This window comes from Vidua chalybeata, chromosome 21, assembly GCF_026979565.1.
Source record: "Vidua chalybeata isolate OUT-0048 chromosome 21, bVidCha1 merged haplotype, whole genome shotgun sequence".
NCBI lineage: Eukaryota > Metazoa > Chordata > Aves > Passeriformes > Viduidae > Vidua > Vidua chalybeata.
The window spans coordinates 3075784-3103550 of NC_071550.1; the positions used below are offsets into that span (position 1 = coordinate 3075784).

At 47.6% G+C, this 27767-nt stretch overlaps 1 protein-coding gene across 2 annotated transcripts in view; it reads right to left on the minus strand.

The window, feature by feature from the left end:
- COL5A1 (collagen type V alpha 1 chain) overlaps positions 1–27767 on the minus strand; it is a 138320-nt gene that overhangs the window by 34202 nt on the left and 76351 nt on the right. For both annotated transcript variants that reach the window (XM_053962434.1, XM_053962433.1), the window contains exons 13-32: positions 27084–27176; positions 24512–24568; positions 23564–23617; positions 22900–22953; positions 21478–21531; positions 18757–18810; positions 18158–18211; positions 15897–15941; positions 13242–13295; positions 11273–11317; positions 10595–10648; positions 10004–10048; positions 8432–8485; positions 5903–5947; positions 4835–4888; positions 4613–4657; positions 3890–3943; positions 3257–3364; positions 2425–2478; positions 706–759 (exon numbers count right to left, since the gene is read on the minus strand). In XM_053962434.1, the coding sequence (XP_053818409.1) occupies positions 706–759; positions 2425–2478; positions 3257–3364; positions 3890–3943; positions 4613–4657; positions 4835–4888; positions 5903–5947; positions 8432–8485; positions 10004–10048; positions 10595–10648; positions 11273–11317; positions 13242–13295; positions 15897–15941; positions 18158–18211; positions 18757–18810; positions 21478–21531; positions 22900–22953; positions 23564–23617; positions 24512–24568; positions 27084–27176 (1131 nt within the window). The remainder of the gene's footprint in view (positions 1–705; positions 760–2424; positions 2479–3256; positions 3365–3889; positions 3944–4612; positions 4658–4834; positions 4889–5902; positions 5948–8431; positions 8486–10003; positions 10049–10594; positions 10649–11272; positions 11318–13241; positions 13296–15896; positions 15942–18157; positions 18212–18756; positions 18811–21477; positions 21532–22899; positions 22954–23563; positions 23618–24511; positions 24569–27083; positions 27177–27767) is intronic.

A 27767-nucleotide genomic window follows, 5' to 3' on the forward strand; every position in this document is an offset into this window, starting at 1 on the left:
AAAGTGATTTATATTTGCTGGGCTCCTCTCAAAGCTGCCTGTTAGAAGTCATTTCTATTTAAATGAGAGTAAAAAGGAAACTAATTCCACTTGCTGTCCTCACTCCCCCTTCTTGTCACTGTGACCGGAGCTGGTGCAGAAAATGACTTTGTTTGTACTCTGAATCCTTTAATTCGAGCATGTTCTGCAGCAGACAAAAAATAAATCAGTATATTTAGACAATCCCTACTCTGAGAGAAGGCTGTGGAGGTGGGGTGAGAGGCAGAGGCAAGGCTGGGGGATGAAACCCCCTGATTTTCAGGGTGTCTCTGAATTTTGAGCAGCTTATTTAAAGCACTGAGAGTGCTCTCAGCCATGCATTTAGAATTTCAAGTTAGGTGAAAGATGGTTCTGGCTGCTCCAGAACAGACTCAACCATCTCTAATAATTACTGTTAATTAAAGAGCTCTTTGTGCCCTGAGCAAAGGATTCAGGTTCAGAGGAGCCTCTTAAAATATCCTGAGGGGAAAATTCCCAGCGTTTCATTGGGAAGCTGCTGGCTGTGCTACCCCCAGCACCCTCCTGCCCTGCAGCAGGAGCCTCATCCTGGGATGGGGCAATTCCTAAGTGGAAAAGCCTCTGGAGCAGCAGCCCAGCAATGGAGTGATGCCCACATCTCTCTGGAGAGGAAGAAAAGAGTGAGGCAGTGGGAAAAGCAGCTCTTACCCGTGTGCCCTTCTCTCCGTTGGCTCCTGGGAATCCTGGGAATCCGATGGAGCCCTTGGGGGAAGAGCAGAGAGGGAGGGAGAGGCTCAGGACACCCCTGGGGCAGCTCTGGCCATCCCCAGAGCTCCCAGCCCGTTTCCTTGATCCTCCCTCCAATAACAGCAAAACCATCAGGCCTGGGGTGTCCTCTGAAATTCAATTTTCACCAAAAACAAATACCCATTGCTGATTAGCAGTCACCACAAAAACCCAAAGCCCACGGTTGTGATGGGAGCCCAGGCAGGATTTGGGGTTTTAGCTCCTAATTCGCTCTGGTGGACATGAAAATTTAACTCCTTGTTCTTTTCTGGTGACAACGCCTGGAGAATTGCTGCTGCTGATTTTAAAATATGGATTAGTCCAAGAAAATGTAAAAAAACACCCCCCCCCAACCTTACTCCAGATGTAAAATGTAAAATGTAAATTAAAAATAAACCAGCCCCACCACAAGCAGGAAACAATCTCTTGCAGATAATTATGTCTCCAGAATGAAACAAGCCTGGGTTGGTTGGTTTTTTTTTTTTTTAAGCAGTGAACATGAATAATAAAATACGATTCTTACAAAAAAGTTAACAAAAACAGAAGTTCCCAAAGCCTCCAGGGCATGTGAAATCTGGGCTGGAGCCTGAGTCTATGGAGTGGAATTCACAGTTTCAATTTAAAAAAATGCCTTGGAAATGGCCTGAACGGAGGTGGGCGTGGAGAGAAGCTACAAAGGATGTTTGCAAATATGCAAATGGCAGCTTTCTTTTCATTTCAGGGAGATCCTGAGTCATTAGCTATTCCCCTTAATTAATTAGATTATGCTCTCTTGGAAGATAAAAACCCTAATCCAAGGAGAAGGACTGCAATGCCTGTTAGCAGCAGGAAAGCTCCCAGGGAGCCGTCCCTGCACATCCCAGCCCTTCTCCAGCTCTTCCCACCACTTTGGGACCGAAGCCACGCACAACCAGCCCCTGAATTCCACCAGCTCAGGGCTGGCAGCTATTTTTTGCCCATCCCTATTTTTGTCCTGCATGAGTGGGAAGGAAGGACTTCACCCCACAAATGGGGCTGAGCTGGGCTGTGTTCCTGGGCTCCCCATCCCATCCCATCCCATCCCATCCCATCCCATCCCATCCCATCCCATCCCATCCCATCCCATCCCATCCCATCCCATTCCCATCCCATCCCATCCCATCCCATCCCATCCCATCTCATCCCATCCCAATTTCCTCATTTCATTCCAAACCTCCTCATCTCATCCCATCCTGTCCCATCCCATTTCAGCCAAACCTTCTCATCCCATTTCCATCCAAACCTCCTCATCCGATCCCAAACCTCCCCGTCCCAACCAAACCTCCCCATCCCATCCCATCCCATCCCATCCCATCCCATCCCAACCTTCTCATCCTATCCCATCCAAATTTCCTCACCTCATCCCAAACCTCCTCATCTCATCCCATCCTGTCCCATCCCAATCTTATCCCATCCCATCTCATCCCATCCTATCCTGTCCCATCCTATTTCATCCCATCCCTTTCCATTCTGTCACATTCCATCATCCTCCATCCCCTTTCTTCCCATCTGTCCCCATCCCATCCCACTGTGTCCCATTGCATCCCATCCCATCTCACATCATCCAGTCTTCATCCCATCCCATCCCATCCCATCCCATCCCATCCCATCCCATCCCGTTACCTTCGGGCCCTGCCTGCCCGGGTACCCAGGCAGTCCTGGCACACCGAGTTTTCCCTGGAATAGAAGGAAAAGTGATTTAGAGCCAGCAGCAGATGGGACCTGGGTGGAATCAAACCTTGGGGCACGGAGGGGATCCCAATGGGGACGTGCAGAGTGAGCACTGTAACTGTCAGGAATGCTTGGGGTTTTATTGAAATAAACCAGTAAGAAATGGTTGGGGTTTTATTGAAATAAACCAGTAAGAAATGGTTGGGGTTTTATTGAACTAAACCAGTTAGGAATGGTTGGGGTTTTATTGAAATAAACCAGTAAGAAATGGTTGGGGTTTTATTGAAATAAACCAGTAAGAAATGGTTGGGGTTTTATTGAAATAAACCAGTTAGGAATGGTTGGGGTTTTATTGAACTAAACCAGTTAGGAATGGTTGGGGTTTTATTGAAATAAACCAGTTAGGAATGGTTGGGGTTTTATTGAAATAAACCAGTTAGGAATGGTTGGGGTTTTATTGAAATAAACCAGTTAGGAATGCTTGGGGTTTTATTGAAATAAACCAGTTAGAAATGGTTGGGGTTTTATTGAAATTAGACTGGGCTTTTATTGAAATTTATTTCAATTAAACTTCCAATTTCTCCACTTACTCCCCTCTGATCTTTTTATCTGAACCCAAACAAATAACCCCAAAAAAGACCAACGCCTCGATGTGGCTGCCCTAAACCCACCTTCACATAAAACTCCCACAGCTCCTCTTCCCCCCTCTGCCCTAAAACTGTCCTGAGACTCCTAAAAATAGTTGGGTTTAGTGCAAAACACAGAGTTCCCATCCTGGGCTCACCTTCTCTCCAGCAGGCCCGAGAGGACCCGGATCTCCATTGGGGCCAGAGCGACCTTTGGGACCTTCAGGCCCATCCTCACCCCGGGGGCCAGGAGGGCCAATTTCCCCCTGTTAATTACAAGAGAAGTGTTAATTAGACGGGCAGCTCCCAGATCCTGTGTTTGCTGCCAGCAGATATTCCAGGGAGCTGCTCTGGGAGAAAGCTGGGCTTCAGCAGGAGGCTCAGGGGAGATGAAATTGTGGAGTGTGACCAAAGCCCCGGGGTTTTATCCCACAAAATCCAGGTGTTATCCACAAAATTATCCCATCCTCACTGGGAATATCTCCACAACACCAGCCTTCGTCAGCTCTGATTGCAGCCCTTGCACCTTCCTCCCTTTCACCTTCACCTGGATGTGCAAAGCAAGCCCTGGGAAGTGTTTGAGGGCTGAGCTGGGCAACTGCAGGATAATTATGGGAATTATTGGGAAATCTGAGCTGTTGGCATGGATTGTGGCACTGCCAGCCCCAGCACAGGGGACAGCAGTGTCACTTTGTCACACAGGGGAGCAGGAGATGGTTCCATGCTGGGAACAGCCTTCTCCTGGCTCACCAGGAGCTGCTGGATTGATCCCACAGGTCCCAGACTCTCACCCGGTCTCCTTTGATGCCCATGTCACCTTTGAAGCCAGGGAAACCATCTTCACCCTAAAAATGGAGAGGGGAAAAAATCACCCAAGGTGTAGAGATGGGAAAAAAAAAATAAGAATTAAAGTTTCTCAAGCCTCATTTGTCCAGGGAGAACAAGCTGAGATCCACACATGGCCTTCTCCAAGTCCTTGGAGTGCACAAGCAGGAATGGAAAGCCACCCAAAACCCCAAAGAACCCCTACAGTGTCCCCAAATGTGCCCTGAGTCCCACCCTGGCTGCAAGCCAGCATCACAAGCAGGCCCAACGTGAACAACAGGACCTTGGCAGCACTGGGAACCGATTATTTCTGAAGTAGAACTGGTTTTATTCTCATGAAGGAGGTTTTACAGCTGCTCCCAGGCAGCCTCCAGGACACTGCAGTATTTCCTTCAGCCAAGAAGGTTTAATTGCAGATTAATCAATAATGCATCTCACCCTACAGCTAATCCCTGAGAGGCAAGGAAGACACTTCCCAGAAAGTTTCAAAGTTTGGGAGATCCCAAGCTCAAACTGCTGCTGAATTGCTGGGGAGGGGCAGGAATGAAGGAAAGGTGCTCAGTCCCCTTTTTTTTTTTTCCCCCAAGTAAAACCCCTTGTGCAGGAGAAAACCTCCCAGGGAATATCCTGTGGGATCCATCTACAAAAATGCTCAGAAACTGCAGAAACACAACCCAAACTGAACTCACCTTTTCCCCCTTGGTGCCTTTCAATCCACGAACTCCATCTGCTCCCTTGAGAGAGAAACCAAGATGTTACCAGGGTAGGGGCAAGGTTTAGAGTGAAGAAATTAAAAATCACCATTAATTGTGGTGACTTCTGATTTCTTTGATGTTTAATTGTATCTCTGCAAACTCCAGCACAGGCTGGAGAATTCCAGTGACCTGGACACTGCTCCTGCATCTCCTTACCTTGACTCCACGTGGTCCTGGATATCCAATGGGGCCCTGAGGACCTGGGGGACCCTGAGGGGATAAAATGCAAACAAGAAAAACACGTCAAAAACCAACCCAAAGGTGCAGTGATGAGGAGAAGGTGTGGGAAACAAATTTCCTGTTTTCCACATGGCTAGGAATGGCAGCAACCACCTGAAAACAGCCCCCCCAAAAAAAAAAATCCAAAATAGCCCAAACCAGCCCAGGGAGCTGCAGGAACATCACCTGCAGCAGGTGTGGTGGGCTGAGCTGATGGCAAAATCCATCCAACAGCAAGGGAAGGAAGAGGAGGGTCAGGATAGGAACAACTTGTTGGACAGGGGATTTGTACACAAGGTATGATTTGTGTTTTGGGCTGGAGAAAACCAGCGAGGAGGAACATGTTCTGCTGCCTCCCTGCTTCCAAAGCACCCTGGTGATGATCACAGAGAGGAGGGGCCACTCCCAAACCATTTCGATTTCTCCAGAGGAAAGGTTGGAATTTTCAGCCTCCTGTGACACCAGCGGGACAAATCCAGCTGTGGTTGTGTCCAGCAGCTCCAGCACTCCTGGATGTCCACCCAGCTGGGCTGAACTCTGAGCAGAGGCTTTTGACAAGTGCAATGTGGTCTGGGAGCCTGGGCTGCAGCAGGAATGCAGCTGGCAAATCTCCTGGACAGATGGACCAGTGCATAATTCAAGGGCTTTGGCCTCTGGCAATAATCTCAAATATATTGTTAAAGAGGGACTTGGAGGGGGAAGGAGGGGGAAAAAAAAAAAATCTATTTTGTACATTCCCTGTGCCACAAAGGATATTTGTTTGTGTCTGTCCAGAGCAAGCTTCCCTTCCCAGGTTCAGTTTTGGTGGGGGCTGGTCTGTGGAGCACTGCTGGCCACGAGAGCTGGGAGGAGCTCACAAGAGAGAAAATCTGGGCTCAGCTTTCAGATTTCAGCTGGGTTTGCTTCTCAGCACCTCCCCTGCCCTCTGGCCATCCCTGTGGAGATCCATCTCCACCCAGCTGCCCTGACCCTCTTGGCAGAGCTGAGGGTTTTGTGGACACCTACCTGACTCCCCTTCTCGCCAGGAGGACCTTCCTTGCCAGGATGACCCTATGGGTAAAAGAGACAAAGAAAAGAGAATATTGGTGTTTAGAGCACATTTAATTTGGGGGTTTAGAGCACATTTTAATGCTTTGGTAGCTGTGATTTATTTGTCAGACAGCAACTGCTCCCCCAAGAAGCTCCTACTGACACAAGTGGCCTCCCTGGAGCCACCTTGCTTTTCCCAAAGGGAAAAGAGCAGTATTTGGATCCTTGGTGCTTTTCCTTGGTGGTTATTTCTAATTTTCCCCTCCAGCACCTCCCAGCAGAGCAGCACGAGGCATTCTGGAATATTCTCTGCAGAGCAGAACACCTGGGGGAGCTCAGCAGGAAAGCAGCACAGGGATTTTGCAGGTAGGAAACCAGATAAAATCCTGGTGGCAGGAAACTTGTGAAGGTCACAAGATGCCCAGACTGGTCAGAGCCCCTCTTTAAAACACCAGATCCCATGAGAAGTGCATCCCTGCTAGACAGAGGCTGGCTGGAGGCTGGCCAGCATTCCTCTTGGGATTTGATGCTGAATAATTCAGCATCCCCGAGTTCCCAACGTGTTCTCATCACCAGCCTTTAGGGCTTTTTGCTGGGGGGGCAGGCAGGAAAAAATCAAAAGAGTGAATTGCCCCAGGTAGAGCTGGGTGGGTCAGTGAGAAATGGGGAATCCAGGAAAGGGGTTTTGAGAGGTTTCCCTTCAGCTGGATCCAAAATGGAGCTGGGATGGAAAAGAACTTTTGGTTTGGCAATGTCTGCAATATCAGTGACCCCTAGAAGGGCGCTCACTGCACACCCAGGGATTTTGGTTTGTTAAGGATGATGGAAGCACATCCAGCTGCTCTAAAGCATTCTGCACTCTCTGGTGTCTTCACTGAACTCCTTTAAATTCACAATTTATATATATATTTATATATATAATTTAATATATATTTATATATTTTATATATATTTATTTATAATTTTAAATATATTTTAATATATTTATATATATAATTTTATAGATATATTTATATATAATTTATATCCATATATACACACACACACATATATATAATTTCTTTCTATAAAAAAGAAAATGATGAGCATTTTCCATCATCAGTTTCAGAAGGGAATGTCAGACAAGCCAGACTCCCTAAGTTTAATAAAGGAACAAAATGCCAGCTGTCATTCTTCCATCAGCAAAACGGGGCAGAAAACTCAATTCTCAGTGTGAGATTAAAATCCTGGGATTTGAATGGCACCAAGAGCACCAGGGCACAAAAGATCCATAAAACCACTCCTGCAGGATGAACCTGCAGCAGGATTTCCAGAGCTTTGGCTCACCCTGCACTAAATCATCCCCATTTTCCCATCTCCCTGGCTGCTCCTGAGATCACAGATTGATGAGTGAGGCCCTCAGGGATTTTCAGGGATTTTCCAAGACAGATCTCTATAAATAGAAGCCCTTTTTGTCCTTGGAAAGAGCAACCCAAGCCCTCAAACGCTGCCCACCTGTGGGAAAGGTCGCTGTCCATGCACAGCCACTCTGCAGCTCCTCCACAGCCTCCAGGCTGCTTAAAAATAGAATTTCTCCAGCAGAACCTCCCCGGAGGCTGCTGCAGGAATTTCACATCAAAACCTACAGATTTAGAGATGTTCTGGGCTTTGCTGGAGCTGCTCTGTTGACTCAGCTAACAATTGTACGGATGTTCCAAGTGCCCTCTGTAGGAATGATAATCCCAGGGTGGGAAATGTAATTTTTCTTTTTTTTTTCTTTTGTTTTTTTTTTTTTTATTTTTTATTTTTTTTTCCTCGAGTCGTGCTCTGCATTTGCAGAATGAATCAATTTTGTGGCTTTTTTTTTTTTTTTCATTCTTAAATGAATGTCTCTGTGAGATGTGTAACAATGAGATGGGGTTGAAAGGCTGGCGATTTTTTTTTGAGATTTCTGATTTCTACAGCGAGGAGCAAATGATGTTTAAAGCGGGAATAGAGAGGGGGAAGCTGCGAGAATGGAACATTGACAGGGAATTTCCACCTGCTCTTATCACCTCTGTGAAACCCGGGGCAGGGCAGGCAGGGCTGGGCTGGGATGGGAATAAACACACCCAGGATCCATCCCTGCCTGGGGAGCTGCTGGCATCCAGAACACAGGGGAGGAGCAAGAAGAGGGGAAAGAGAGGCCTGAGGAGATGGTAAGAAGTACCCAGGGTGAGCAGAGCTGGGATGGGACTTCCCAAACTGACCCCAGCCTCCAAGGAGGGTCAGCTGACCTTGCAGGATGTTGTTTTTATTCCATATTAATCTTTTCTCCCATATTAAACTCTATTTCCATTCTAAACTCTTTATCACCACATTAAACCTCCTTTATCCCAACCAAAAAGCTTTTTTCTTGCTTTTACCCTTCCCACCCCCTCCCTTTGAGCTGTGAGGGGCTCAGATCCCAACCTGGGCTCCCACTTCCAAGCCATTCCAGGGTGGAGGCAGGAAAAGCCCAGCAGGAAGCAGGAGAGCAGCACTTACCGGGGGCCCATCAGCACCAGGCATGCCAGGGAGACCAGGTTTGCCCAGAGGGCCCTAAAAGCAAACAGAAAAATCAATCAGAGCCTCCAGAGCATCAGAGGATGGGGATTTCCAGCACATTTCCTGCTTTTTCCAGCTGTGAGAGGCTGCAGAGGTGGAGAAGCTGCCACAGACTGGAGGGAAATCCGTTTATTTCTGTGTTGCAGCATCCTGGGACACCTGGCACACAGGCAGGACGCAGCAATGAGAGCCCCACGGGGGCTTCAGGCACCACAGCCTGCCAAAAACCCTGGGATGCTGCACAGCTGGGTGAGGACAAGGTGAGGATACCAAACTCCCGGCTCATGAAATGCCCATTTTTTGGTGAAAAATGGCAGAGGGGAGGAGCTGCCCCAGCTGACGGGGCTGGCTGCTCTAACACTGCTCAGTGAGCACCTTTTAATTAGCAGCTGCTCATTTCTCACACATCAGGAGGTGCCACTTGTCTGGCAGAGCTGTCAGTGTGCTCCTTCCAGGGGGATTATTGATAATTCCACTCCAAACAAGCAGGAGGGGACACACGGGGACACACACACACAGTGTCCTTGCTCTGTGGAAGCTGAGAAAACCCTGCACGACCCCTCTGAAGGAAAAACTTCTCCTCCTTTAAATCCTGCTGGTTCCAGAGCCCTTGGAGGAAATTTTCCTCTTTTAAATCCTGCTGGTTACAGAACCCATGGAAGAAAATTCTCCTTTAAGTCCTGCTGGTCCCACAGCTCTTGGGGGAAAGTTCTCCTTTAAATCCTGCTGGTCCTAGAGCCCTTGGAGGAAATTCACCCCCTTTAAATCCTGCTGGTTCCAGAGGTTCTGGGGAAAAATTTTCCTCCTTTAAATCCTGCTGGTTCCAGAGGTTTTGGGGGAAAGTTCTCCTTTAAATCCTGCTGGTCCTAGAGCCCATGGAGGAAATTCACCCCCTTTAAATCCTACTGGTTCCAGAGGTTTTGGGGAAAAATTTTCCTCCTTTAAATCCTGCTGGTCCCAGAGCTCTTGGGGTAAATTCTCCCCCTTTAAATCCTGCTGATCTCAGAACTCTTGGGGGAAAGTTCTCCCCCTTTAAACCCTGCTGGTCCCAGAGTCCTTGGGGGAAAATTTTCCTCCTTTAAATCCTGCTGGTTCCAGAGCTCTTGGGGTAAATTCTCCCCCTTTAAATCCTGCTGGTCCAAGGCCAGCACCAACCCCACGCTGACAGCCAGAAAATCAGAGGCAGAGGGAAGGGATCCATGGCCTCTTCCCATTATCATCCCACTCAGACTCCCAAAACCCACAGAAAAAGACAATTTCCAATCCTCTCCTCATGTTTTACCATAGGCTGCCTTCAAAATGTTTCTCCTCAGAGGGGAAATGAATGCAAATATGATGAATTAGAGGTAAACTGAGCTGGCTTGATCTCTCCTCTGTCTGGAATGAGAGGCATTAGACTTTCATGGCCACGGCTGCAAACAGATGTTGCACATGGGGCAAAGGAGCAGCTGAAGGAGCAAAATGCAAATCCATGGCTGAAGGAGGAGAATCCAGAGCTGAATTTCAACTCACTTTCTCTCCTGGGGGACCGATGGCGCCTTGTGGACCTGGAAGACCCTGTGAAAAGCCAAAAAAAAAAAAAAAAATAAAATTAAGCTCGTTAAGGAGCAAGTTAATCCTTCCAAATCATCTTGGCTGTGCATTATTGTAGTGCCTGTGAGGGCTGGGGATTTCCCCAGCTCCATTCATTCATTCCCAAAATGTTTTGTGAGGGGCAATAAAGCGTCTGGAGAGCTGCAGGGGCTGTGGGCAGCCAGGCTCAGCCCAGGAGGGAAACAGGGATGCTGTGAGGAGCAGGATTCCCTGAGAGCCAAGGGAAAAGCCTGGATATCTGCGTTGCCCAGCTGGCTCTGCAAGAAGTGCACAGTGGGGTGTTAAACATGCCACAAGGTGTGACCTGGCCAAAGAGACGTCCTGGAGCTGCTCTGGCTGTGCCACAGCCAGGTGAGAGCTGGGGATCCCACACTGGGGGTGTTTGCAGGAAGATTTTTGCACTGGAAATGTTTCCTCAAGCCAAATCTTTCAGAATGCTGCTCCCCTTTCTGGTGCTGAACTTTCCCCCCTTTTTTTTTCCCAGCTGTGGAGAAGGAGATTTGTTCTTACCTGAGCCCCTGGGTTCCCCTGCTGTCCTGGGGGCCCTGGCTCGCCCTGAGGGCCCTGTGAGGAGACAAGGGCAGGTGGGAAAGGTGAGATGGAGCTGGAAGCACAAATTCCTGGATGTCCCCAGCTGTATCCCTGTATTCCCACTGCCTGGATACCCCTGAGCTGCATCCGCACCCTCCCACAGCTCCCTGAACCCTCTCCGACCTTCCAAGAGCTCCTGGAAACAGCTTTTCCCACTGGGAAAAGGAAGGGGGAAGTGACTTCAAGGCACACTGACTTCTTCCCAAGGATTTTCAGCCCAAAGGAGCTGAGCAAGGCTCTAACACCACCTGACTCTGCATTTATTCTCCAGGGAATCCATCCCATCCCATCCCATCCCATCCCATCCCATCCCAGAAAGGTTTTTTCTCTCTCAGTTAAGTGCCTCTATTTTGATATTCATTAGCCCAGCACGCATCTCGAGGAAAATGTTTCATCTTTCATGGAGAAATAATGTGTAATTCCATCAGAAATTACAACAAATTAACATCCATTTGCTGCAGGAAGATGTTCCTGGTGTTTTTCACGGGCTTTGATAGGAATCTAGACCAGGCTATAAAGTAATTAGCAAATGTGATCTAACAGAATTTTGCATTTTGCCCTATAGAAAATCTGTGAAGATTTGTAGGGAGGACTTACCACATTCCCTTTGGGACCTGTTTGTCCATCCATGCCAGCCACACCCTTTGAAAGGATTTAAAAAACACAGCAGTAAGAAAATATCACATTACTTCACACCACAAAACCAGGGAAATTGCCATAAAAATAATTAAAAAAAAAAAAATCAAGAAGTCCTTTGGACCACGTGGCAAGTGAATAATTTCCTAAAGATGTTTGGTAAAGCAGCCAATTCCATGAATCCAGGTGAATTTCTAAAGTCATTTCAGTGCTTTCCCCTTTGGTTTCACCTGCCTGGGAGGCTCAATCAGCACAATCCTGGCTGGATTGCATCCCAAGGCATGGAGTGGCCAAGGAAAAGAGGGAAAAAATCCCTGGCTGGCAAAGGGGACAGAGCTGTGCCAAACCAAAAATCACCTGGAGTCAAACACTCCCCGAGCACCTGCACTGAGAGGGGAATGTGGAGAAGCCCCGCGGCACCATTTCAGAATCTTGGGATTGTTCAGCTTGGGAAATACCTCTAAAATCATCAAATCCAGCATGAACCCAGCCCCAGCACTGTGTTCACCACCCAGCCACATCCCCAGGTGCCACATCCACGTGGGCTTTGGACACTTCCTCAAATTTGATATTTTTTTTGATTTTTTTAAATTTTGAAAAATTGATCTGAATCACAGGGATGGTGACTCCACCATTCCCTGGGCACTGCTTGACAACTCTTTCCAGGAAGAAATTTTCTTCCCTGGCACAACTTTTCCTCTCATCCTGTCACTTGTTACTTGGGAAAAGAGCCTGATCCCCCTCCCCACAACCTCCTGCCAGGGAGTTGTAGAGAATAAGATTTCCCTGAGCCTCATTTTCTCCAGGATAATCTTTTCTCCTGTGGGGTGTAACATCCCATCCGTGGGAGATGCAACAGTTTGGGAGCAAATCCTGAATCCTCACTAAATCCCAGCAGCACCAGGAGCTCACAGCAAAGTTGTCTTCACATCCCAGGAGGGCTGAAAGGCCACAAAACGTTCCCCATCAAACACTGACCCCTTTAGCTTTGGGGTTGGGGTTTTTAAGGCCTGGGATTGCAGCGAGCAGCAGCGATTTAGGGCGAGCTCCTGCATCAGCACTTGCAGGGATGAGGTCTCCTGAATAAAATCCCACATGCTCCAGCCTCAGCTCTGGCCTGGAACAGGAAGGAACTGCTTCAGAGCCCTGAGGCAGGAGTTAATAGCAAAGGCACTGTGTTAATAACTCTCATTCCTCCCTTCCAGCTTGAGCAAGGAATTCATATTTACTCAGGTGGGGCAAATCTGCCCTGCACGGACGTGACACCACTGAAAATGGGGGAGAAGGCAGACTCTGAGCCACGAGCTTGAAACGCGGATGAAAAATCAAAACCCCACAATTCCTATAAAGATTTGTAGGGACGGTATGTTTATTACAGCGCTGGGCACGTGTGGGGATCGTTCCCCTTTAAATGACATGAGCCCCTGAGGACTCCTTTTTTATTATCCTTTACTAATTTACATATGCATGGAGTTTCACAATGGGTTCATGCATATTCATTCTGGTGATTTCCCGTTACACCTGCAGCTAGTTACACTTGTACCCAGTTTTTTGTCAGAAAGTACAGAACTCCTGGGTCACCCTGCCCTGTCTGTTTCAGGGTTTGAGGAGTCTTTTTTATTTCTTCAGCTTGGAAATTTGCATTCTTTCTCCTCAGCTGGGGCAGTTTTACTAGTGTGGCAAAGTTACCAGACTAAACAGCATATTTTAATTTTACTTATGCTAGCAAGCTCAAAGCGGCACATTTCACCTAAATCCAAATGGATTTCTAACCTGTTAAATTTTCACTCTGTCTCAAGCTCTTTTTGGGATACCACTGCTTTTCATTGCCCAGATGTGGCAAATGATGCAGCTGGATGATCTGCTGCAATGGCTGAGGTTTGGGGTTTTTTTGGCTGGAAGGCTCTGGGGAGGGCAGCAGGGAACTCACCGGCGGCCCTGGGGGTCCCGGGGGTCCCTTGGGGCCCAGCAGTCCTCGGGGTCCCTGTGGGAAAAAAAAAAAGGTTTACAATTCCCATCTGAGGATAAGCATCAGGCTGGACATGGACACAGGATTTGGAAGGACCTTGCAGGTGCTGCAGCAGCTTCCCTGAGTTACAAACTGGGAGAGAAATCCTGTGGGCACAGACTCTTCAGTTATAAACCTAAATAATCCAGGCATTTATTCCTTGGATTGGAACAAATTCCCCTTGAATCAACTTGGTTTTTAATTAATTTAATCCTACTCCTGGATTACCCTGGAACCCACACTCTTTGCAGCCAAGTCCTTCCAGCTGGGAAGTTATGAAGGGTGACCTGATAACACCAATGGATCATCCCAAAAATCCCTCCAGATTGAGATTTTATCACGGACAATCCACACAACTCAGCAAGGCTGGGAAAGGTTTTCAGAAATGTACATTTTAAAAGGCTTTGGGTCCTCCAGCATGAGGAGTTCTGCTCTCCTGGTGTTTTCCTTCCATTCCTGCCTTTCTCACCAGGTTTACCCTGGCATTGCTGACAGTGGTGGGATTGGAGCATCGCATGGAACAAGGAAAACACGGCAGGACAACTGGAATTCCTGCCAAGGGAATTTTGGGAAATCCCAGCCCAGCCCCTCCTGGAGCCTTCAGGGGGAGTTGGAGTAGAAGGAAAGAGATGGAGTCTGTGAGCACTCACTGAGAGCTCAGCTTTTAATCACAGCCCCTTCCTGAAAAGAGGGGAACTCTGGAATTTGTATGGATGGAGCTCCTTCCCTGCCATGGAGGAAAGAAAATTGTTCTTGATTGATGGGCAGTTTTATCTGTCTGCCCAAATATTCCACAGCCTCCTTTTTATGATGCAGAGAGGGCTGAGGAATTAAAATTAAATGTTACAGGGTGGAATAGGAAACATCAATGAAATGTCTTGTCTTGGAGGTCGTGGGGATTCAGAACCTGAAAAAAAAAAATAAAATTGCAGTTTCCAGCAAAAACTGGATGAATCCAAGGGTCTATCCCAGCCCCTGGAGACCTCCTGGGCTAAAGCCCTGCATGAATCCAGAGCAGAACCTCCACTGGTGAGGGCAACTGGAAGGAAATGGAGCAGGATGAAGGGAAACCCATTTTGAAGCCCCACCACTGGTTTCAGCCCCATTTGGAATGACCTTTTGGCTGAGGGCAGAGAGGACAAACCCCCAGCTTTAGGGTGGGTATATTTACAGCAAAATTCCCTGGAATGCAGCTGAATCCTTTATCCTGGCCATTCCAGAGATTTTACTTGTGCTGTTGAAATAAAAATAAATTTCCCTGCATGTGTTCCTCTCATTTAAGCTCCTCTTTTGTTGCCGTGTTACCTGAGCACATAAATGCTTTTAAGAAGTTAATAAGCCAGAAGTTATTGCTTGGACATGTGCTAAGGAGATAGCTGAGTTGATTAATCTTTCCCAGAAGTTAATCAGACATCTTGTCTATAATTTAGTTCCAGCGAGTCTGTAAATGCCAACCCTTCCCTCTCTCCCATGAACCGTGTCCAGCAATTCCCATCAATTAATCTCAGGCCACCACGCTGGGCCTTAGCACAACAAAATCAGGGATTTTGAAAGAAATTATAGAGGATGTTCTTTTCATAACAAAGGAAATGCATTCAGGATGAAATCAGCAGCCAACAACTGCACCACTCAGAAATCTACAGCCAGCACGAGCAGTTTGCATTGCCCATAAAGTGAGAAATACTCAGAATTAGGGGGAAAATGCCTTTTCAGAGTATTTCATTGACAGCCTGTCTGTTTGTTTTTTTAGTGGGATTCTCCCTGAAAGCATTTCTTTGGCTTGGTCCAAAGAATTTGTCCAAGCCCACTGAGATCTCCTCCTTGAGATCCTTCCTGACTACAGGAACTGCCAGCTCCTCCTCCAGCTGCTCCACAGCACGTGGGCTCCAAGCATTGACAAAGTGCAGATTTTGGAAGTTTTGTGCACTGGGAGCAGGATATTGGCCTCACTGAAGTCAGACAGAAAAGTCTGACTGACAGAAAAGCCTGGAGCTCAATCCTGGCAGGATTTCATCTGAGGTTTATCGGGAGTCACTGATAAAGTGTGTGGGAGCTGTGTGGTGAAGAAGCCATTGCCCTGAGATAAAAAAAAAACCCTTTTCTCACTGGAATTTGCTATGAACACTCACAAAAACTGTATTTTATATCTATTTACCACACCTAATTTCTACCCCAGCCTGATTACCTCAATCCCAAACCAGAGAGAAGGATACAGGCAGGAAAAAATTACATCAATCTAAGTTTTACATTTACTGTTATGATTTTTTTTCTGAGCAATCAATGAGATTTTTTCTTCATCATAAAAAACCAAAAAAACAAAAAACCCAATCAAACAAACAAACAAAAGAACTCCCACCTTTGTGGGAGTGAAAATAAGTGAAAATTATTAACGAAAATAAGCAAAGCAGAGTTGTTCCAGCAAAGCCACTCTCAAATTGTTCACGTGGAGCTTCAAGCTGAGTTCAATCCCTGCAGGATCTCAGGGCAAAGCTGCCCCACAAGAGCCCTAAAAACGCCTTTTCTATCCCAAATCCATGCCCCAAGCAATGCTTGGGGAAAGGGGAAGGGGATACTCACAGGTTCTCCAGGGAGACCTCTGGGTCCAACTTCTCCATCATCTCCCTGGGCAGCAGCAGAGGCACGGAGAGAAGCAGCAAGAGACAGAAAAAAATCAGTTTTAATTCAGCCACCTCACAGGGGTTTTGTCCTTTTGTAATAATATTCACACAGAAAAGCAGTTTCTCTGGAGGAATGGCAGGGTTTCCGTGCCTAAGGAAGACCTTGGAAGCCTGAGGACTAAAATGGAGTTTACCAGGGACTAGAAAGGCCTGAGGATACTTCAGAATTCCTGCTGATATTCAGAGAGATGGATTTTGCCACCAGACAAGGGGTTGTAGACACAACTCAGGGCAGGTGAGACAACAACCACAAGATTTAACACCAAACTGAATGGCAAGGCAGGGTGGGAATGTGATTTAGCCTCAGATAAACCAGAATTCAGAATTCAGATTCCCTGCTGGAATAAAACCCCAAAATCATCAAATGGTGCTTTTAAATCACCCCAAACCTGAGACTCCCCTTTAGGAAAGCAAGCCCAACAACCTTCCTCCCGTGCTGATCCCTCCATGCTCTGCTCCCAGTCCTGCCCTCCTGGAATTGTTTCCTTTTCCCTTTGGGATTCAAGATCTGACTCTCCTCCTTCCCCTCGCGGGGTCCTGGTGTTGAGGTGACCCCGAGAGTGTAAAAGTCCTCATTTCCCAGCCCATGCAGCCAGAGAAGGAGTCTGAATGTGCAGGGTCGGCTTCTCAAGGGTGTTTATTTCCCCTTCTCTAGAACATTCTCTCTCTGCCCTGCTGAGCTCTGTCCAGCAGCTCGGCCATGGCATTCTGTCTGCCCTCAGGGCAGTGTTCACATTTTATACCAGAAACTCCGTGTGCCGTGGTTACAATAACGTGCCAATGTCTGTCATTGGTGTTGGACAGTGTGTCTGTGCCTTAAACCAACAGAAAAGTGTCACCAGCACAGCGAGACATGGAGGGCAAGGAGAAGGAGAAGAAGGTCAGGACACGCCCAAATCCCTCCATCTTGTCCCCTTGAACCCCATTCTAAAAACCCCAAAATTCTACTTTTCCACCCTGTGTTAACTCAACTGCCACACTGCTCAAACCCTTGTGCCTTGTAATTCCTCACACAAAGTCGGCAGTTTGTGGATATTCTCAGTTCAGTCAGAGAGAAAAGGAGAGATTTCTACCAGGCTGGACCTGGGAAAGAGTTGGAAAGGAATGTAAATAATTCACTATCTCTCTTGTTGTTCATATTGTTTATAGATACGTTCTGCCACCGTGCATCATTCACAGCGCAGCAATGGTGTGAGATGTTTTTTACTTTAAGACCAATGAAATTGGTCTGCACGATGCTCTCTATAAAAAGAGCGATGTATTTGAAATAAATCAGTTCTCTTCTCATCTTCTGAATTGGAGTCTCTGCTCCCATCCTGCCTCAATGGTGACAAAAATTTTTTCCACAGGTTAAAATCAAAGCCACAGGTGTTTTTGACTTCGTGCCAAGGTCCCTGAGCCCCCTGCCAGGGTCTGGAGCCAGCCAGGGCAGCCAGAGGGATGTGCTGGGTTCCCACATTCCCCCTCCAGCTTTGCTCTGCTCACCCCCAGAGCACTTTACAGCCACAATGAATTAACCCTGCCGGGCTGTGGCGAGGGAGGTGTGATTATCTGAGCTGTGCGGGGACACCGAGAGCCCAAAGTGGGAAGAAAACACTGTGGGAGGGGATTGGAGCCTGGGAAATCCACGCTGGCTCCTCAGGTTGAACCACACCAGCATTTTTAAGCTCTCCCCTTAAACCAGAGCTGGGATCACTTAGTCTGGGCTTTGCTAAACACCATCTGTTATTGACTGAAGGAGAAGTGAACAATTCAGTCTTTGATTCCTGCCTCTGCCTGGAATTTCTGCCCCCCAAATCTTCCTGCAATCCTCTGGATTTCAGAAAATCAGAAGCGGTCCTTTGCTCACCATGAGCAATAATTTACTCTCTGTGCCGTTTTCTGTTTTCTTTTAACAAAACCTGAATTTCCTGACCAGATCTTTAAGCCAAAATTAAAAAAAAAAAAAAAAAAAAAAAAAAAAAAAAAAAAAAAAGCCAAAATTATAGCCAAATTTAAAGCCAAATTCTTCTTTCCTCTTCAACTCCCATCTCCTTGCCTTGCTTCCCTCCCAGGGAAGGCTCAAGGGCTGGGAGCTCCTGCCATGTCCCTGCCTGATGCTGCATCTGCTTCTTGTTTCCAGGGGTTCCTTAGGAATTCCCAATCCCCAGGCAGACTTACCCTCTCCCCATCCTCTCCAGGAGCCCCTGGGGGGCCGTGGGGGCCTGGCTCACCCTGCAAAGAAAGGGCAGAGAACGCGTCAGAGAAGGTGCAAACACTCTGGCAATGGAAACCACCAGGGAATGCTGAGGAACCAAGGCGTGGATTTGATTTTTCTGTCTGTGCTGGAGGTCCCTGTGCCCTCAGAGCTGCCTCTCTCTCTGCTCCAGGGAGGGGAGGGACACCCAGCCTGCCAAAATAACTACATTCCCCCATTTTTTTCCCCTTACCCCCCCCCCATTTTTAAATTATAAAGCAAAGACTTTGAACCCATTGTCATTTCAAGCAATTCCCACCCCGTCCAACAGCAGCTTTTGCCTCTTGCTATGATTTTTTTTAGGCTGCATTGTGTTAAGGTAATTTTTTCCTCCCCATCCCAATCTGGAGCAGCCCCAGAAGGACTTTGCAGAGGGATTTTGCAGCTCCCTGGGATGTGAGGGTGCTGTGACATCCCACAGGCTCTTAGGGACACTCATCCTCTGCTGTGCCTCATCCCAGTCCCTCCCAGCCTCCTCCTCCTCCCAAGGTTTCATCCCAGGCAGAAGTGGAAGAACACTTACTCTGTTTCCCTTCTCACCAGGCAAACCAGCCAAGCCATCAAAGCCTCGGTCACCCTGAAAGCAAAACCAGTTTAAAACACATTTCCAGCTCTATTTGAGCGCCCTTCCTGTGTGTTTCCTTTCTGTGTCAAGGAGGGATCGATTTTCTCCCTCAGGCATTTCACTTTCCATCAGACCAGGGATGATCTCAAAGTTATGGATTAAAACAAGGGGGGAAAAAAAAAGTCACTCCAAGTCTGTATTGGTTTTGGTTTCTTAATTTGAGATTTTGCTAATGCTGAGATTTTGTTAATGCTGAGATTTTTTGGATGGTGTATTAATGAGCGTGGTGGGTTTTAGTGTTGGTTAATTAATAGTGTATTTAATTTTTTGTTGTGAGGTTAGGATTAGGAGGAAGGTAAAGTAGCTTTAAAACTTTAAAAGGGTTTCAAGAGAAATTTATTAACAGTAACTAAAAGAGAGAGTAATGAAAATTAGCAAAAAATTAGGGTAAAAGTTCTTATTATCTCATGTAAAAACTACCACATTGTCATTTGGCAAACTCTTCCCTCTTCCCCCAGTTGAAATGCTTTTCCATGTGGATTTCAGAGTTTCTCTGGGTGATCTTTTCATCTCCCTTCTAGGCAGGTTCTCCTAATCCATTTCATTTTAATTCCATGGAATTGATGACTGCAACGGGCAAAGTGTGGTAACCCCACACCTGCCAACAGGTGAGCTCTCCCACCACCCCATCCATCCTTTGTAACCCTCCAAGGAAAGAAACAGAGATAAATAAATTCTGGATGTTGTCTTAAGGACACCAGGACAGGAAGGAGTCGTTCCCTAAAAGCCTCAGCTCCTCGGAGAAGAGAGAGGACACAGAGGGGGTTGCAAATCCTGGGTGATTCCAATGCCCAGAGAGGGGCAAGGAGCAACACCCAGGAGAGAGAAAAGCCCCTTTTTTCCCCGTGAAGGGTGAACCTCGTGTGTTTTCACATGTGAATCACTGAGAGAGCCCCAGCTCCTCCCTTTCACAGCTCCTTCATCACTCAGTGAGTCGAGCAGCAGGGTTTAACCTCCAGCCCTCTCCTTCTGGCAGCTCCTAGAGCATCTCCCTGCCTGAGCTCACAGTTGTTAGAGGCACACATTAAAATATTGGCTTTTCGGAGATATTAAAATGGATTTTGTGTGTGTGGTGTTAAAGTAACTTTGTTCTAAGGATGTGGTTTGTATTTCTGTTGTTAATTAAGCTTAGTGAAATAGCTGCTTGTGTTAAAATGCCTGCTGGGATGGGGTAAACATCCACTGAACACAGGATGAGGACACCTGTTGTTATTGGACATGAAATGAGTACACAGAAGTTTGGTAGGTTTAAAAGAGAAAAAGAGCCAGTTTTATTCAAACATCTGGTATTTATAGAATTCTAAAGGTGACCGTGGATTAGAGGATGGAATTATCACCTCTCCAACCACACCGGTCTAAAGATTAATTCATCATTTCTCTCCACCCACAGAGAAATATGTAAACTATTCTATTTATACATGAAATTGTGTGGGAACTCTGACTCTCAAATATATGAACATTATCAGAAGCTTCATGAGAACTTTAAAACTTTCAAAAGAACTATAAAAGAAAACTTAACACTTCAAAAAATCAGGGCAACAGACACCTGTACAGATCTGCCAACCATCAGCACTCACCCTCTGAAGGCAGTGTGCACCAAGGCCCAAACTAAAGATAATGATAAAAAAAAGCTAAAACCACAACCGAGGAATAGCTCGCTCTAAAAAGGCAGATCCAAGGAGCAGCCATGTTAAACAATTCTTGGAATGTGTAAACTGGCTTAGAGGAAAAAGCTTACTATGCAAAAGGGTCTATGAATATGGAAGGAAAAGGTATTTAAGGGGTATCCCCGAAGATAACAGTCTTAGCTGAGTGCCAAGTTGCACCCAGCTGTAAAAACCTTTGCTCCTTGTCTCCTATTGTCCTTTACTAAACTTTTTACACGTTCACCAGAGAGTGAAGGAGTTTCTCACGCAGTGCATTCCTTCCTCCTTCCCAGCACTGCTGGTTTTGCATCCCCTCCCTGAGGGCACAGCCTCATCACAGCCCTTTGCTGGGTAAATGATTTCTGCTCTCCCATCTCTGTCTCAAACCCCTGCATCTCCTGCAGCCTTAAATATCTCCACAATAAAGTGCTTAAATATTCCAAGGCACCATTCTCTGGGCAAACTCTCCCTTCGTTCCATTTCCAGCTTCTTTCCTGCTTGGTAATTCCAGCAGATCGCAGCAGAATGAAGGGATTTTTGTCTCCAGTAAAAAAAAATAAGATGGGGGATTAAAATTCCTCACCATGCCTCCACTGCCTCACCTGGTTAAGAGGTGGTTTTTTGGTGGTTCTGCTCTAGAGGCTTTCCAGCCACTCGTTCGTGTTTGTTTTTTGTAATTGGGATTCTAAAGTATTTGTTCTACAACTGCAGCATATTTCATCCAGCAGTTAAAAAAAGTGGCATTAAAAAAAAAAAAAAAAACAGGAAAAGAAAAGGGAAAATTGCTATTCTGCCTTCCAGGAGTGTATTTAACTCCTTAAACCCTCTCTTAACTTCCATGGCTTCACAGGAGCCTCTGGACCACCTCACAACCTCCTCCAAGCACGCTGGGCTCCTTCTCCATGGCTGCCTCAGCTCATTCCTGCTAAAGAGAAGGTGCAGATTCCCAAAATCCATGAAAACGTGGCGCTACCTTTGGTCCTGTCTGGCCTGGCATTCCCCGGGCGCCGTCACTGCCAGCTCGTCCCTGCAACAGAGAGCACCAAAGTCAAATCCAAAGGGAAACACAGGGGCCCCAGGGACAACTGGGGCTGAGACAGGGTTTAGTTAGGCCAGAGAGAGGGTTTATTTAAGTCAGGCAGCTTCTCTTGGCGAGGGAAAAATCTCTGCTCTGTGTTTGAAGCCACATCCTGGGGCCAGTGAGAGGTGGGAGATGAATGGCAGTGAAGCCACTTCACTACATGGGCCATGGTTGTTGTTTTTTATGTGAAAAAATGATCTCCCAGCACATTTTAAGAGATGCTAATGATGATGGCTGCAAATTGGAATGAGAGTTTCTGTTTCCAGGAAGGCAGAAGTGGGTCACACACAAGACTTGCTCCTTCCTTCCTCTGGCAAGTTGAGTCATGGTGAGCCAGAGGGTGGTGTGCAATAAAAATCAGAATTAGGGATGGAAACAGAGCAGGATTTACACCTGATCCATTTTGGGACTGGATTCTCCTCACACACTGCCAGAAGTGGGGACTCCAAGCCAGTTCAAAGCATTTGTGCAGCTACAACCCCAACACCAGGGAGCCCAAACACCCGGGATAAAAGAGTGGGATGTGCAGCCTTGAATTCCCCCCATACTGTTCAGATTTTAACTCCCATCCTTCTTTGTGTCCTCCCAGATTTTAATTCTCCTCCTCATTTCTGTCCTCCCACTTTTTAACTCCCATCCTTTTGTCCTCCCAAATTTCAACTCCTATTCTTGTTTGTCTCCTCTTAGTTTTCAACTCCCATCTTCATTTTCGTCCTCCCAAATTTTAACTCTCCTCCTCATTGATTTCAACTCCCATTCTCATTTGTGTCCCAAATTTTAACTCCCATCCTTGTTTCTGTCCTCCCAGATTTTAACTCCCATCCTGGTTTGTATCCTCCCAGTTTTTAACTCTCATCCTGATTTGTATCCTCCCAAATTTTAACTCCCATCTTTGTGTCCTCCCAAATTTTAACTCCTATCCTTGTTTCTGTCATCCCAAATTTTAACTCCCATCCTTGTTTCTGTCCTCCCAAATTTCAACTCCCATCCTTCTGTCCTCTGAGATTTTAACTCCTATCCTGGTGTCCTCTCAGATTTTAACTCCCATCCTTGTGCCCTCCCAGAATTTAACTCCCATCCCGATTTGTAGCCTCCCAGAATTTAACTCCCATCCCGATTTGTAGCCTCCCAGAATTTAACTCCCATCCTGGTTTGTGTCCTCCTGATGGCCGAGAGGGCCTGGCCGAGCCCAGCCTGGCCTCCAGCCGGCTCTTGTGCAACGCCCTCGGTGCAGAGGGATTGTTTGGCAGCAGGAGCAGTTTCTAGCAGGAATTGCAGCTCCTGCCTGCTCAGCACAGCTGCCAGGACACTCACCCTGCGGCCTGGCTTTCCTGCAGGACCGGGAGGACCTTGGATGCCTCGTGGACCCTGCAGGGAATCAAGGAGAGAGGAAGAAATGTCACCTCAAGGGACCAGGAGCAGACGCAGTGATCAGTGCCCACATCAGGCACTGCTGGGGCTCTCAGGGCCACCAGGGCTTCAAAATTGATCCCTGGAGCAGAGCTCGTGGTTCCAAACACCTGGGGAAGGGTCAGGGCTGAGCATCTCCAGGCAGGAATTGTAGGTGTTTGTCTGTGGGGAAGCTTTTGCAAGCATGTGGTGGAGATGCATCCCATAAATCACTTCCCTTGCCATCAGAAAATGGGAACGTTCCCTTAATGCAGGATTTAAGGCTTGGAAGAACAATATCCCGAGCATTAGTGAATTCTCCACACTTCAAATTTTCTTTTATGTCCAGGACTCCTCTGTGGGTGTTTTTCCAGGAAGGGAGCTGCAGAGTTTTACACTGCTGCCTTAAAACCATGTCCAGAGCCTGCATTCAGACATTGGAGGGACATTTCCATGCCAAACACATGTTCCCACAGCTTCCTGCTCCCAGCTGGCACGGGGTGACTGAATCCCTGCTTCCCAACAGCCTCTCAGGCAGGACTGGCTGCTCCACCCTTCATTTCTCCAGCTCCCCCAGTTCCACACTCACCTGAGGTCCCATTTCTCCAGCTTCCCCCTTCAGTCCTCCACTGCCCGGGGGTCCCTTTGGACAGAGAAGAGGATTTATTATATTTTTCCTCAAGAAAGCCAGAGAAGAAGATTCCACATTAAGGAAAAGCCATTCATGGATTGAGAGCCCACAACAAGCTGGAGCAGCTGGGTTGGCTCCATCCTCACCAGCTCCATCATTCCCCATCTCCACCCCTCCTAGTTCCAGCACTCCCCAGCTCCATCCTCCCCAATTCCATCACACACCAGTTCCATCCCACCATTTCCATCTCCCCAATTCCATCCCCCCAGTTCCATCCCACCAGTCCCATCCTCTCTGATTCCATCACTCCCCAATTCCATTCCACCATTTCTATCCCCCAGTTCCATCTCCCCAATTCCATCCCACCATTTCCATCTCCCCAATTCCATCCACCCAATTCCATCCCCCAATTCCATCCCACCATTTCCATTCCCCCAATTCCATCCACCCAATTCCATCCCCCAATTCCATCCCACCATTTCCATCCTCCAATTCCATCCCACCTTTTCCATCTCCCCAATTCCATCCCACCATTTCCATCCTCCATTTCCATCCCCCAATTCCATCCCCCCATTTCCATCCTCCAATTCCATCCCACCATTTCCATCCACCCAATTCCATCCCCCAATTCCATCCCACCATTTCCATCTCCCCAATTCCATCCCACCATTTCCATCTCCCCAATTCCATCCCACCATTTCCATCTCCCCAACTCCATCCACCCAATTCCATCCCCCAATTCCATCCCACCATTTCCATCTCCCCAATTCCATCCCACCATTTCCATCCTCCAATTCCATCCCACCATTTCCATCTCCCCAATTCCATCCCACCATTTCCATCCCCCAATTCCATCCCCTCCAGTTCCATCACTCCCCAATTCCATCCCCCAGTTCCAGCACTCACCATCGGGCCCGGCCGCCCCGTCAGGCCCATGGGTCCCGCTGGTCCCCTCAGTGCCAGCTGCAACAGAAGCACAAACACGGCTCAGCTTGTGACAAAGCCACCACCGAGCCACCAGCCACCGTTCTCTCCACACCCACAAACCCTCGGAGCAACATCCATGCCCCCTGGGAATTCCAGATGCTGTCCCACCCACAACGGGCAAACAGCTTCTCCTTGCCCAGATTCGCTGTGGCTGCCCCATCCCTGGAAGTGTCCAAGGCCGGGCTGGGACACTTGGAGCCACCTGGGATCATGGAAGGTGTCCCTGCCCATGGAAGTGCTTGGAATGAGATGGGCTTTAAGCTCCCTCCCAACCAAACCATTCTGCTATTCTATGAAAGCCCCTGGACTGTCCATGAATCTGCTGAGACAACATAAATATTTATGGCCCCACTTCAATTCAAGAGAATTTTTTCTTTATTGTCCCGGTGGTTCCATTTTAGAGGAATTTTTCCCTTTTTTTTTTTTTTTTGTTAACATCCTCCAAACTGAACTCCAATTCAAACTGAACACAGGGGGCTTTTAGCTCTGTAATTAAGGAGTCGTGTTAACCACGCATCAACCCAGTAATTTCCATGGTGGGAAATGGAGCTGGGCCATGCTTTAAAACATCCCTCAGACAATTTGTTCCCTCGTGACAATCCAACACTTCCAAAGAGTTGTAATTATCTGTGTACTCCAGTAATTAAAATCTACCCAGTGACTGCGCTCGGAATGGCAGAAATATTGCACAAATGCTGGGTTCTGTGGCATCTTTTTACAACACCCCATTAAAAGGGAGATGCTGTGAGCCACTGCTGGCTGCAACAGCATTCAGTGCCTAATGAAAGCCAAATTTTAAGGGGATAAATCAACCTAATAATGCAATTAACAGCAGTGATAACGAGAAAAACAAACGCAGAAAAGGAAAAGGTTATGCTTGCTGCAGGACCCTGTTTTCCAATCCTGTAGTTCCTCACAAAAATGACATTTATTTCCCTTTCTGCATCGTGGTTTTCAGCCAAAATGTTGAAGTTTACAAAAAATCGATTTTTGTCCTTTCTAGAAATATTCAACTTTTCATTCATAGTCCAAAAGTTACCCAGGATTTATTTGGGCTTTACATTTTTTTTTCCCCAAACCTGGAAATTTAAATAAAAAGGGACTTTGAATGATGGGAGGGAGGTTATTTATTTTTTGGTAAATCACAATTTTCAGCAGGCAGGAGAGAAAAAAAGAACAAAAGCAGAGAGTTGGAGAAAGCCTGTCATGAAACGTTTATCAGGTCAAACCCTCTATTTCCCAGGAAAATAAAATGCTGATGGAAAAACGCTGGGCAGGCTGGAAATTAAGACTGACAAGGTAACACCAGGAACATAATCCAGGATATTATTGGCAGCACAAGGTTAATGGACAGGAAAATGCAGTGGCTGGGAGGATCAGGACTCTGCCTGAATCTGTAAAAAATCCAACCCCTTTGGAAAAGGATGGAAAGCAGAAAATTCCCAGCTAAGCAAACACCTCATTAAAAACCCACCAGGGGCAGATGCCACCCATGGGGGGGGAGATCCCAATGGATTTTATCCCACCTAAAGGTGAAATAAATTGAGTTTTTAGCTTATTTTAGCCCCCAAAAAACCCTAAAATCTGCAAACGGCTCAGAGTGACAAAGCAGCTCCAACCACACATCCCAGCTGCAGCCAGATGTGGGCTCTGGAGCTGTCCCCAGATAAAACAGCCCCAAAGCTGCGTCCCTTTGGGAATTGCCACCCAAAAAAGTTTTCTCCTTCATGGCAAGGGTGTGCTTGCAGCAGAATTTGGTGCCTTGGGGGCAAACAGAGCAGTTTGGGAATTTTGGGGTTCCCCCAGCTCCTTCTGCATCTCCGGTTTTTAAGGTCAGCGCTCAGGAAAGCTCCCACGAGCACCCAGGGCAGAGCAATTTCAGAGCTCCACTGGCTTAAAGTGAAGTTTTATTTTGAACAGACGGGTGCAAAGCCTTTCCCACTGAGGTGTCCATCCAGGCAGGGAGCTGGAGTTGTGCTGGGAATGTGCCAGTCTTGTTTCACCAGAGAGCCTGGGATGATTTGGACATCAATCAATAAGGTCAGCCGAGGAAAGAAACGTTCCAGGGATGGTCACCATGTATTCCCAAATAAATACATTCAATTACAAATCTGCCTGTTGAGATTCTGGGAGCTGGGAACAGCTTCTATCTGTGACAGAAGTTTCATTATCAGGATTTACTGGGGGCAAAACCATACAAAAATAAGAAAATGCTTTGAGCACAGCCCCCAGCTGCTCATAGGGACCCTCAAAATAAAAATATACCGAAGCCAGCTGGTCTGCCAGAGGTCTGCAGGAAATTAAAACCAGCTTTCCATCAGCTGGAGCCTTGCTAATAAAAACCCCAAATCATGCAGGTGCAATCCCGTGGCAGGTGAGAGGTTCCACCACCAGCACTGGGGACGAGCGTGCAGAGATGTGAGGGGTTCATTCTGCTTTTGCAGGCACCTGCAGAGAGCCACGCCAGGCACTCCCAGCTGCCAGCACTCACCCTGGCCTGCTGCAGGATAGCCTGGGCTTGTGCCTCCTGGGCTGACACCATGGGTCCTTTGGAGCCAGCGTCGCCTCCTCCGCTGAAGCGGAACTGGTGGGAACAAGGTGGACAAAGCAGGTCACAGTTCTGTCCCTCCACCCTCCCCAGCCTGAGCCTCAACGGCTCCGTTCAGCACGAGTGCCCCAAGGCCACCCCAGCCCACCCCAGTAGCCCCAGTGCCCTCGGGTCACTGGATCAGGGCCGCCAAGCGAGCGCTTCCCACGCGCTGCCAGCTCGGGGTGGCAACAATGAGGGGGATTGTGGGCTCGGGGACCTCACACACCAAGGCCAGCACCCACAGGGGCTCTCCCAGGGCTGGCATTCCCTGCTCTCCCAGGGCTGGCATTCCCTGCTCTCCCAGGGCTGGCATTCCCTGCTCTCCCAGGGCTGGCATTGCCTGCTGCCCAGGAGGCTCTGGGCAGCTGGGGTTGCCTCAGGTTATTTGTGCAGCTCCGGACAAAGCGGAGCTGCTGGAGCGTGGCACTTTGTCCAAACACTGCTGTTCAAGCCAGGAGCCTTCAGCACTCAAAAATCCCCCCAAATATTAATGTTTTATTTCCCCAACTTTGAAGTAGAAGGAGTTTAATATTTCCTTCCACCCGCCCTTCCCTTGGCCTGCTCCTGCCTTAGCTGGGAGGTTTT